General features: G+C 36.5%; 1 protein-coding gene across 4 annotated transcripts in view; it reads right to left on the minus strand.

Annotated features, from left to right (window-relative positions):
• The window catches only part of PDS5B (PDS5 cohesin associated factor B), a 108,209-nt gene that overhangs the window by 22,811 nt on the left and 73,181 nt on the right, over positions 1–12,217 (minus strand). For all 4 annotated transcript variants that reach the window (XM_026108867.2, XM_026108866.2, XM_026108864.2 and 1 more), the window contains exons 23-25: positions 11,833–11,969; positions 6,064–6,187; positions 1,412–1,616 (exon numbers count right to left, since the gene is read on the minus strand). In XM_026108867.2, coding sequence (XP_025964652.1) covers positions 1,412–1,616; positions 6,064–6,187; positions 11,833–11,969 — 466 coding nt within the window. The remainder of the gene's footprint in view (positions 1–1,411; positions 1,617–6,063; positions 6,188–11,832; positions 11,970–12,217) is intronic.

Consider the following 12,217-nt stretch of genomic DNA (forward strand, 5'->3'; position numbering starts at 1 on the left):
CAATTCAGGACTTTGTTAAAAGCTCAAACTTGTAAGTCTGAATATCACAAAGATAACATTGTAATTCTAAAACATCTATATCTAAACCAGAGTCCTCATGGATTATAGTGCACCTCAAATCAGTGGAATCCCACAGTAGTCACTTGGTGAGCCTTTCAACAAGGAAAAAAAAAAAAGAAGAAAGTCACATGCACCTAATCTCTTCATTTCTTCTATAGATTTTTTGAATGCAACTTTGCAATATCTATTTTAATGTAGTTAAGAAATCAGCAATTACTTTTAGTTATATGAGAATTATTACACATTCCTCCTGCAGAACTGAAAAATGATTTCAACCTTCAAGAGGCATAGTCTTAGGATGACTTAGAGGTGCCTGCTGAATGAGGGTTTTTTTTGTTTGTTTGTTTTTGGTTTTGGTTTTTTTTTACGTTATTGAGTAGGGAGAAAAAGGAGGGTTTTTTTCTTCCCCCCCCCCCCCCCCCAAGTCTTATTAACAATACACAAATGGATTTCTCCACATACATAGCCCCCGATCAAAATCTAAAGGGGACTGAGGTATACATGGACTGGCACAAAGCTCTTTGGCTAATATAAAGTCTATCCTTCATAAATGCAGAATTAAATCAGTTATTTGATAGCATCAGTGAGACCAAATTCACAAAAAAGGTCTGGTCTATCCTGTGACAAAAAAGAAAGAAAGAAAGAAAGAAGACTTCATTTCATATAAGACCAAAGCCGAGAATCATCAGTAACCTTTCAAAGAAAGCTTTTCATAAAGGTCTGCTTCAAGCATATGACCATATACCAGTATTGTCATATTGTACGTACATTTTTGGGGGAAAATCAAAAGGGGCAAGACAGACAGCTAACACTGGTCCATAACAACTCACAAGCATATCATGATACAGACTGCTGTCACATGGAAGGAAAAAAAATTATATAAACTGATCCTGAAGCACATACAAATACAGTCCTTAACCAAAATAAGCTACTCAGTACAGCAGCTCAAAGACAGTCAATTTAGTGCAGCATTTATAGTGTCATTAAGGTTGCATATTACTTATTAGTGAATTAAAATAAATCATTGTCAGTTCATTTACAACATAAAAAAATCACTAAGTTCTGACAGCACACATAACAGTGCCTTTGAACAACTGCTTTACTACTAATATACCTAAACCTCAGCATTTGCTAAACTCCTAACAAAACTGAAAGATTTCAGAACTGTTTGTTAAAAGCTCAAAAGAAAATTTGGCCTGCGCGTGCAGTTTTCATTAAATACCGCTAAGTGAAATTCACCACTAGTTTACAGCCATTCCGCGTATATAAACAGAAAACCAGTATTTTCCCAGTCTATTCCTATTTGCATTTGAACAGCAGTTATACTGAAAAGTGACTTCTCTTTTCTTACCACTAACTGCTGCATGTTGCTTCAGATACTCCCTTCTGACATTTATGTTCTTCACAAGGCATTGCCTAGCATGAGCTCTTCTCTCTTTCACCGGATCTTTTGCACACAGTGCACAAATGGCCATATATTCTAGTGGCAGCCGTAGTCTAGAAAGGCCTTTGTGAAGCTTCTGAGCAAATATTTGTCTCACTTGGTAACATTCATCCTATTAAACAAAACAAACAAACAAAATAAAACAGTAAACTTTCAGAAAAGTAACAGACTCTGGAATGAAACATAAAAAGCTGGGTAAATATGCCAAAATCAGTTGCAGACCTTGCAGCCATAGAAATGGCTCCTATCTTTTCAGAATGTCTTTTTATTCTAATTCAGAAGGATCATATTGAATAATCAGTGGAAATTTTCCTGAAGGTCTGGAGGAATGTTAAAGCTCAGAAACCTTGAGCAAATTTCACACTCAGAACCCAAGGCCTAATTTAGCATAGTACTTAGGCATTAAGTTAATAAAATTGCTTCCAATGTGACTGCTTGCTTTGCAGAGCCAAAGTTCAAGATTTGCACTGAAACAGCATTTAGCTACCAGTAAATATTATTTTGGATTTTACCACTGCGATGTCACAAATTTTCCTCAAACCATCAATGAATAAAATTCAACAGAGTAATATAAAGGTCATATGCTTGAGAGTACTAAGCATTTCCATTATAATGCAGAAACCTGGCAGCCAAGACAGATGATGGAGAATAACGTGCCCACTAGTTGTCAAAGTACACAAAGTAAAATAATATGAACAAAAATAATCTGCATATTTCAAGACATCATTCAGTATACCAAGACAATATACCAATATAGTGACAGAGGCCAAGAAAGGTTAGTAGAAGCAGGAGCAGAAAACAGTTACGAGACAATAAACAAAAATGAACAGCCTATTATAAATGAGACCACCAAAACAGCCTGGCATATTTAACCTGCCGAAACAAAGGTCAAGACTATCTCTAAATACGAAGAAAAAAACATTAGCAGGAATAAACAGCTATTTTATTTAAACGAAAACACTGAGACCAGAAAAAAAAATTTAGAGGGTTCCAGCCATCAAATTACACCAACAGGGAGAGCAGAGAGAAAACCTAACCATTGATAACATGGAATCTGCTAAATTCCTAAACGGGATGAAAGATGTTGTACACCAGATAAGACTAGCTGCTCCTCCTCCTCCACCTCCCCCCATCCAGCAAATATTCAAACCCCATTTTCACTCTAGGCTTCAAGGTGTAGTCATCTTTTGCAGACCCATTATGAATCCCCAAAATGTTTTCTGTAGCCAGAGCCGAGTGATGAAACTGCAGCCACCCAAGACTACAACCCTGGTCTGTAACACCCCCTCAAGATTTATTGCCTCTTTATATAACCTATCTTCACAGGAAAGCCACACCCCAGCAGAAGGCTAAAATACAGCCCTCTCCTGCTCATTGACACTACCTAAGTCCAAAAACCTTTTAAAGCTCAAAACAGACCTGAGCCTTGCAGGTGCACTGAAAAAGCAGCAAGCTTGACTCCAAGGACAAAGGCACCAGATGCCATTGTGTGGCACAAATTGGAAGGATTTTTATTTCTTTTTTTTAATCTTCTAAAATAGAGAAAAACCTTAAATTCAGGTCAGTACACTAATTCACTGCTGGGAAGGGGGACCAAACCCAATCCAGTCCTACATTTTTAACAGAATACAGCTAAAACCCACACACAAGCCCAGTTTCACCTATTTGCTCTCTGAATTGAAGGAAGCCAATAGAAGGAAACCCAAGAAAGTTTTTAAACATGAAACTTTAGCAGTCTAAAGATTTATTCAAATAACAATTAGAACAGCAGTTTCAACAGCAAAATTTATTAAATCTTGTGTCTGATCCTGAAGTCTGTTAAATACCGAAGTACTTAACACTATGCTCAATTATTTTCTATTTCATTCAATATGAAGCTTTGCTGTCAACTGAATTTGTTCAGATGAAAGAACGTAACTACTGGTGAGGTTAGGGTTTGGCCAAATGTATGCATAACTTATTTTAGAAGTGACTACAACTAATTTGTAATTAATTTAATCATCATAAATTCTCTGTTTACCAGTGCAACCTTAATAGAGGAGTGAGCAATAATATTTAATTGTGTGTTCTGCACTCTAATCATTTGAGATCATCAATACATTATTACAAAATGACAATATCTCAAAAAAAAACCAAAAAACAAAAAAGACACAGCCAGCACAGACCCATAGCGGAACTTGTGCAACCATTACGAACCTTAAAAAGAAATCAAACTTTTTATTTTGTTTAATCTGTTTCCTGATCTGTCCACTTAAGAAAATTTGCTATAAATTAAACTATGGCTTATCAGGGCTGGCCTTGATGCCACGTGGATGTTCTGACTTGTGACGAGACACAATAGCATTAAAAAGGAATAAGCTCTTAGAATGATATTAAACATCTACCTTCAAACGGATTCTAATACTAAACATTCTAAGCATACATATACATGCAAACATCTGAAAATCTCGGATATATGGATGGCTGTTTATGGGAGACTAATACAGTACCACCTAGAAGTGCAAAAGTTCCATTAGCATCAACAGTTCAAGAAGTCATTATAATCACTTCATATGTGAGTATCTGAACTCAATGGACTGGCAGGGAAAAAGGAAACTGAAGAAAACATCAAGAAGATCTAGAAAAGTTACTTATATATAAATAAGTATACAAAATCCCTTGGGAACCTCGGAGGGAAATGGAGGGAAACCTCCTGTCCTGATAGAGCTTACAATCTAAATTTTGGTAAACACATAATGAGAAGGTCACAAAAAGACAAAGAAATGTCAGTAAATGCGGAGAAGAGTGACAAAAGTGATATTACAGGAAGGCATGATATTAAAACATTTCTTAATCTTGATAATCCTATTAACTGCTTTTCATTTAAATCTCATCTCTGAAAATTCCCTTTCAAAAATTCAGGACAGGTGAGCTCTGAGACCCAAAAGTAGCAAAAAAGGTGACCACACATACCAACATCCACAAACAGCTAAGACAGATACAGCTGGCAAATAAAAAGTGGAAAAAAAATGAGAGAGAACCAAATGACAGAGGGCAAGAAGCTTATACCTGATACACTGAGAAGAGTGTTAAACCAATAAAGAAAAATTCTGAGAGAGGAAAACTGCAAGGTTAACATTTAGCATATTTATAATTTTTAGAAAAGAAACAGATCTTATTTGTCACTACAATAAGTGGCTATTTTCCTCTCTTCTAGTTTTGTTCTGAAGTGTAAAAACCTTTAAAATTAGTTTTGACATATAACTAATATCACTATTAATTTTTGAGATAGGAAGACTGAAGAATATCAGTCCTCTCAGGGGACATGAACCTTCAATTATTGGCATTGAATTTCTGCTGCATTTTTGTTAGACTTCATCTGTCTGTCTCTCTCCCCCCCCCCTTTTTTTTTTTTTTTTAAAGTTTTGTTGCATTTCCTTTTGCTTTCATAGCATGTTGGAACTGAGGAAAGGCTCTTCTCATATAGGAGACAAGTTCAAGAGCCACACAAATTTTATTAAACCAATACAAAAGCTTAATATGGACAGTCTTATTCCAGTATATGAATGATTTTTCTAACCTAACCATACCCCATTTCCAAGAACTTAACTTAAAAAGGCACTCCTATACCAAAAAAACCCTTGATATTCATACAGGAGCTATACTTTATACTTTTTAGTATTAAAAATCAATTTCAAATATCCTGACATTTAAAAGCTCAAACACATTTTAAAACCAGGGACAGGAGTTAAGGTCTAGAATGGAGTATCATTGTTCCTGACAACATCTTCTGGAAGGGTTGCTTCCAGAGGATCTCTTGACTTTTGTAAAGCCAGTAAAATACCAGCAGTTGCACAAGTACCACATATATGAATCCCTTCATGATCTCCTTACTCCTCTTGGGCTTACTAGAATATATAGGAGGGGAAGTGATGGCAGGGGCAAGAGGAAGAAGTTAATTTCTGAAGAATTTACAAGATTTATGAGGCAGGAACACACAAGATTTCTGCATTTCTGCTTATATTCTGAAAGTTATTTACCTGTGACCTTGGGCTCACAGGTAGAAATCAAAGACAGTGACTCCCTACATTTACTGAGAAATCCTTGCTATCTCTTAATATTTAAAGAATGGCAACTCCCTTTGCAGACCTCAGCGTCCCAAGTATATTCTACCAAGGTTTCAAGAAGCCAACATCTTTAACGTCATCACAGTCTGAAGAACCTTATATCATCTTGTTTCAACTTTTAATAATGTCATAATGCAGTTGGGGCATTTTTAAAAGAATATTGGATTTCTTGAGAATATTCTAACATCTCACTGCTTTAAGTTAGTGTTCCCCTACTGTGAGGTATTGGGGTACTGTATATAGTGGTGTACTGGGTAGAATTATAGAACTACTTTTCTCTAACAAGATAGTTTAAGGATTATGGAGAGAAAAAATAAATTCACGTCAAGTCTGAGGGTTTTGCATAAAATCAGAGATTAGCAGCAGTAATGCACAACATACAGAATGAACATACACACTCAGATATTTGCTGAAATCCACACTTTCCCAGTGTGGATATCCCAGTTTCCTTACATTTATGGCTAGTGCACACAACTGGTACTGTTCTAAGGTGATGATTTCATGGTAACAAGGTTCCTGTGCCAGTTTCACAATAGCACTCCCTGCAGCCAGCCTCAAGCGAGACATATCAGGTTTACTGAAAAATAAGGACATAGATACAAGGGTTAATTAGTTAAATATATACGATATAAAAATAATTATTTGATTAATTAGATCCCATTAAGTTGGCATTGTTGAAAAACAAGTATTAAAAAAAGAAGGAAAAGTGGACTTTGCTTCCCCTTTTCAGAACAACAACAGAAGTAATTTGAAACCAGAAGTAGTTTCCCAGCCACCACATTTCAGGGGCTATTACCACAAACCAATTACGTTGCACCAACTTTGTAATGAAAATACTCCTTGAAATTTCCTAGGAAGTTTCACATGCATTTGGTTCAGTTTTACTAATGCCTTGGATCAGCGCAGTCCAAATGGCCCTTCAGAGGCCTGATTTGGCCAGCAAGATACTTCTGTCAAGCATCCTGATGTTCCTTTATCAGTGGTTCCTGCCAAAGGAGTAGTCCAGTTCTAGTCCCCTGAGTTGCCAAACCTATTCCAGCAATGATAGCTCAAGATCCATGCTGTACCTCAACACCTATTAAGATCAATCAAGTATTACGATAGGTGACAAAATGAATTGTATTTCTAAGATGATGTCAGAAAGTATGTGGGAAGTAAAAGTTTTTCAACATGTTGAAGGTAGTTTTACTTGAGTTGCATGCCCAAATTGCATTCCCACATACCAAAAAAACCTCCAAACATTTGCTATTTGGATTGGTCTATAACCTACTACCATGTTTACAAAGGTCATCAGAATATCAAAAGTATGTTCGCATGGCCTTTACAAACTGACATCCACTTAATTTGTGCATTAATAAACTTAGTTTAACTTCTAGTGTTTTTAGAAAACTCATTTCAGTAAATTATTACTTCTGCCTTACTTCAGTTCAAACAGTAAAAAAAAAAGTATTAAGATGTTTTATGCCTCCTTGTTATTAAAGCATGAATGAATTCTATTTAGAAGTAATAAATACAGCTTTTTCCTCTAATAAGTTGGAGCAGGAATCAAGGTTTATTCTTATTCATAAACAAACATTTATTCAGGGAAGATAAATAGTGTTTAATTCCTTAATCATTTGCCCTTTATCCTTAGGAACAGAAACCACTCAGTCTTAAATCTGTTATCATTAAAACTGTATAAAGCATTTCAACAAGAAAAAAGCCACTGTCAAATACAGTTAGAGCACGCAATAAAAATACCTGAAACGCTTAAAGCTCAAAACTATCTAGTCAGGCTTTATATATTTCTCTGTATTTTATGGAAATCAAAACTTTTTAACACACACATAAATCATGAGTAAACATGACAGGACAAAAGGTGCACTGACTTTCAAACAGGGCATAAAGACAAACATGGTAATTTTTACTTAAATGTTAAATTTTACTTTAAATTGCATCTACTGTGATAACTGAAGCCAATAAAAATTCAATTTTTGCACTCCAATGACAATTGAGCAATAATGACCTACTATTACAGAATGAGTAAGCCAAAGGGAAGGATAAAATTAAGAACTTTCAATCTTACTCAGCTTTGGCAATGATAACATTTAATTCTGAAAACTGAATCAAAGAGATTTCACATAAGTTGGCTAAATCTTTAAGGAGTATGTGTCATATTTGCATCACAGAAATATCCACAAGCATGTACACAGGAAGGAGGAAGAGGACAGTGTCAGTGGTTAGTGTCATTCTTGCAATTAAAAATGGCAATCAGATCCTTCTTATTCCCCCAAGAGGAATAGGCTGAAAAAAACCCACTCTTCATCGAGGATTTATTTTTGATCAGATTGCTGTAGTCAAAAGCTTTCTGATCTAGCTTATTCCAAAACATACAGGCTGAAATAAAAAATTCAGTCCGATATAAATGTAGTTTTCAATCTCTTCTAATCATTTTGAAAGTTAGTACCAAGGATGCCTTTGTCCTAACTAGTTATCAGAAGCTTCCCAAGAACTAAAAGGGGGACCTGGACATTTATTTTCCAGATTGCTACTACCATCTCTGAACACCAGATGTTTGAAACAAGAACAGAAGTGCAACCCCAGGGAAAGATGTTATCAAATGGAAGACACTTAGTCTTAATTATGGTGGTAGACTGCACAAAGATAATCTAAATAAATGCATCTTGAAAACATGTCTGGTGCATAATTAGCTATCTTCTCTCACTTCACAAACCAGTAGTTAACTGTTTTTTCCTCCCACAGAAGGCAAATGCCAGTGTCCAATTTTGTAAGCGTCTTCCAAGTTCCACGGGACAAAAAGTTTTTCCCGAATACAAGGTCTTTGACACTGCTGCATGTCAGATGGTACAGCAGATTATAGCATAGAACTATGAAGCTATGAAAGCCGAAGTACTTAAGTCATTTTCCTCTTGGTAAACTTCAACTTGAGGAAAATACAGGTAGCATTTCAGAAAAATCTCAATTCAGATTCATACTTAATATCAAAACTTTCTGCACCAGCTGGGTCCCCAATAGTCAAACACTCTTATTTTATGATTATAGATTAAAGCTGAAATCCCATTACAGAGGAGGCATGTAAGATCAAACTATTTTACTTAACCAGAAATAGAAAATTAGTACCATCTTGAGTTTGAAATTTTTAAAACTGGTTTTGATTTATAAAAATCAAAAATAAAGACCTGGAAAGGACCCTTGAGATTTTTTTTAATGAACCAATTCAAGATTAATTAAACTATTTCTGACACTGGTAAATTTAACCTATGTACACTAACATTACAAAGCAATTATTGTCTAAAAATTACAAGTAATTCAACATAGTCAACAATGTCATTACTTCAAAATGAGAAGGATAAACAGCAGTACAGGTAAGTTTGTTTGTTTGTTTATTTTTTTCCAAGTGGGGCCTTATCTTTACTTGAGATTCTGAGCTTGAATCATGCTTTGAAATTCAATAAATCCCATTCCCTTACACTGTCACTGAAAAGTGCAGTTGCATGGAAAGGAAGATGGAAGCAGTCATTTTTACAGTTGATGAAGAAATGCTTGCTCCAGAAAATTTTGTACAAACTTCTAACAATGTGGAACACTAAGATTAGAGCATTTTATAATGCCAAAACAAATGGCACTAAAAACAAGACCATGGCAACAGGATAATCAGCCCACATGAAATCAAACACCTGAAACCCACCCCTTTTTCAGTTAACTATCTTTAGCATATTATACATTATTGTTTAAAAGACAAATACAAGCCACGAACCAAAAAAATGACACTACACAGAATGACATCAGATCCAGCACAGTTTAGCAGGTTAGGTGCTGTATTACACAGATACAATTTTACTTTTTCCAAAACCCACCTAAACTGGAAGAAACAGTGTCAGATTTGCATGGTAGGGACCACTTAGCAGTAAGTACTGCCAGACAGAAGATATCATCATGTTCTCAGTGGGTGAAGAAAAAGAGTCAGGGCAGCGTCAGCTAGACACCAGCAAGCCCCATGCAGAGCTAATGCACATGAAACATGATCCCCTATGCTTCAGGTTTTGGGAGTACTTGTTAGTGTAGGCACTATAGCTTTCACAAATGGAAACAATGCAGATCTGTACTGCATACCACTTACAGCTTTCCCAAACTTGGAAAAGCAGAGATCCATTTGAGAAGCTCTGAATAGATCCTGCTATAACCTGTGTAAGTATCACAGGTTAATGACTATTCAGAACACACTCAAAGACCAAACAGTGATCAGAGGAACAAGGAGATCAGGATCCAGGAAGACAGAAATTAAGGTGGGGAAATGAGACACCCTAATTTATTTGTATGAGCTAGCTACCCCTAAGACCAAACCTGAACTATTAAGCCACTGCTGCCCCTGTTAAGAAAATGTACTAAGGCAATTTAACAGAAGAAATTACCTCTAGAAGGTTTTGCAAACAAAAGGGGGACTACAGAAATTATTATGAGATGCCTGGGGGTAATTTCATGATTAAACAAGAGTATGTTGGGATTGTACAGGACTTACTGTGGGATGTTTAGAGGAAGGGACGAAGGCAGGGACAGAGAGAGATCAAGGCTGATAAAGGAGGAAAAAGTGAGGGAAGTGAAGAGGAGAAGGCTATAAGAGGGGTCTGTCACATGTAAGCAGGACTGCTGCTCAGAAGGCCTGTCTGACCGAGCCCTGCATTTGATCACTGCAGTCTGTCCTATGTTCAACTCTATTTCTCAGCATTTTCTATGCAACTCTGTTCTCTTTTCTGTGTGGGAGAGAGGACAGGGGAAGGTGGGGTGAGAGAGGCAGACAGCTCCACTATCAAACTTCAGCCTGAGCTAGTTAGTGAATAAGACAGCCAAACAGAGGAAAGACCAGTGAAAGGAGGCCTTCCTTGAGCAATCCATCCTTAGGATTGAACTATGTGCACTGTTTTATGTGGGTACCTATGAAGAAGCTGTCCTCCTGCTTATGTTCACCTGTTTGCAGCTGGCTGCATGTGCTCTCCCCTTCCCGCATCTGGAAATTACACTCAGCCTTGCTATTGGCTAGACCTGGAAAACTGGAAGAAGGAGCAGCTCTCATCTCCATCAGACCAGGAGACAAGGAATCCCCTGGGTCCTCCTGTCCAGCAGATTCAGGTATCTTTAAAAAGTAGTAAAGCCTGTAAAGAACTGTAATAAATTACTCTAGCTTGACCCAAACTGTTTTTAACACAGAACAGCTCACATGTCATTGCAGCTGTCTCCCTGCACTAAGTATCTCAGCCCCATCATTAGCTTGAATAACAGAGCTGATCACATTACTATACACAGTTTCTATCATTATTTATAGTTTTGAGTACAAAAAGAGTGGGTAAAACTTATATTTCAAAAAGGTGCACTGTATAGAATCATCACTCCAAGTGTGACAATGTGCAGGACCTAAAGAACTGACAGTGTTCATAGCTGACTGGATAAGCCAGCTTCCAGCAAAGTGGTCCCAGCAGGTATGCTGAAAAACTAACTTTACTGTCACTTTTTACACTTACTGACACTATCCAGCTATGTCATATTGAAAAAGCTTCCACAGACACAATTTTCAATATGTTTGGCAAACAGTAATGGCTGACAACTTGTCTCTTCTGCTACAGCAGAGGATTAAAAAGTCACCACGGACAACAGTAAGCTGTCTAACAACCACCTAAAAGGAATTTATATATTAGGAGTTAATCCTCTTTATACATTTCCTTCTTCCTTTCCCTTTTAGCTCCTCAAGGGAAGACAGGCTGCCCTTCAAGCAGAAGTGCCTTATCTTACGTACCAGGTATTCCCACCTGTTTTCCCGCAACATGCTACTATTTATTTTTTTATTTGAAAGCCTTCCTACCAGCCTTTGGCACATGCAACAATTTGTCCATCGGCAAGGGCAAGCTGCATAAAAACTTAAAACCAATTTACAATGGGAAAGAGGAAGCTTACTGTTGCAATATGAGTAATAGGCCTTCAAAGGAGGAGATAGAGGAAAGAAGATAAAAACATTAAATACTGCTATATCATAGCTACAATGTTAAAAACATTACACTCAAACTTTTATGTAGAAATTCAGCCAAACTTGCTATTAGTTCATATAAAATTAAGTAAGATGTATATAAATTGTTAAGCAGTCTAACATAACAGTTTAAGTACTACTTTGACTAAAATGTGTGCATCTCTCCCAGCATCTCAGACATCAAAAAGTTACCATCTGTTATGTACCTAATTTTCCCCTGTTCTGTCAAGTCTCCATCACTGTGCAATATTGTTGTTAGCAACCTCAAAGTAGATGTTCCCGATTTACTGTGGTTGTTCTTCATTCCTAGCAACCATCGAACCATCATCTTGATGGCCTGAATCTGAAAGAAATTGAGAAATGGGAGAATCAAATTACATTATGTGCCTTATTTTTTTTAAAAAAATGTATACTTAGTTTAATCATATTGCATTTTCCCAAGAAGTTTTTATTACTGAGAACACTAGCCTGTGAAAGCTGCAAAACATCACTTAAAGTATTGTACACCCTACTGAAAGATAGCTAAGACATACTCCAACAAAGAAAGCAAGTTTTCACCAAAAGTCTCAAAGCAAATGAAAAGCATACAAC

The sequence above is a fragment of the Dromaius novaehollandiae genome, chromosome 1 (assembly GCF_036370855.1).
Source record: "Dromaius novaehollandiae isolate bDroNov1 chromosome 1, bDroNov1.hap1, whole genome shotgun sequence".
In the NCBI taxonomy this organism is placed as follows: domain Eukaryota; kingdom Metazoa; phylum Chordata; class Aves; order Casuariiformes; family Dromaiidae; genus Dromaius; species Dromaius novaehollandiae.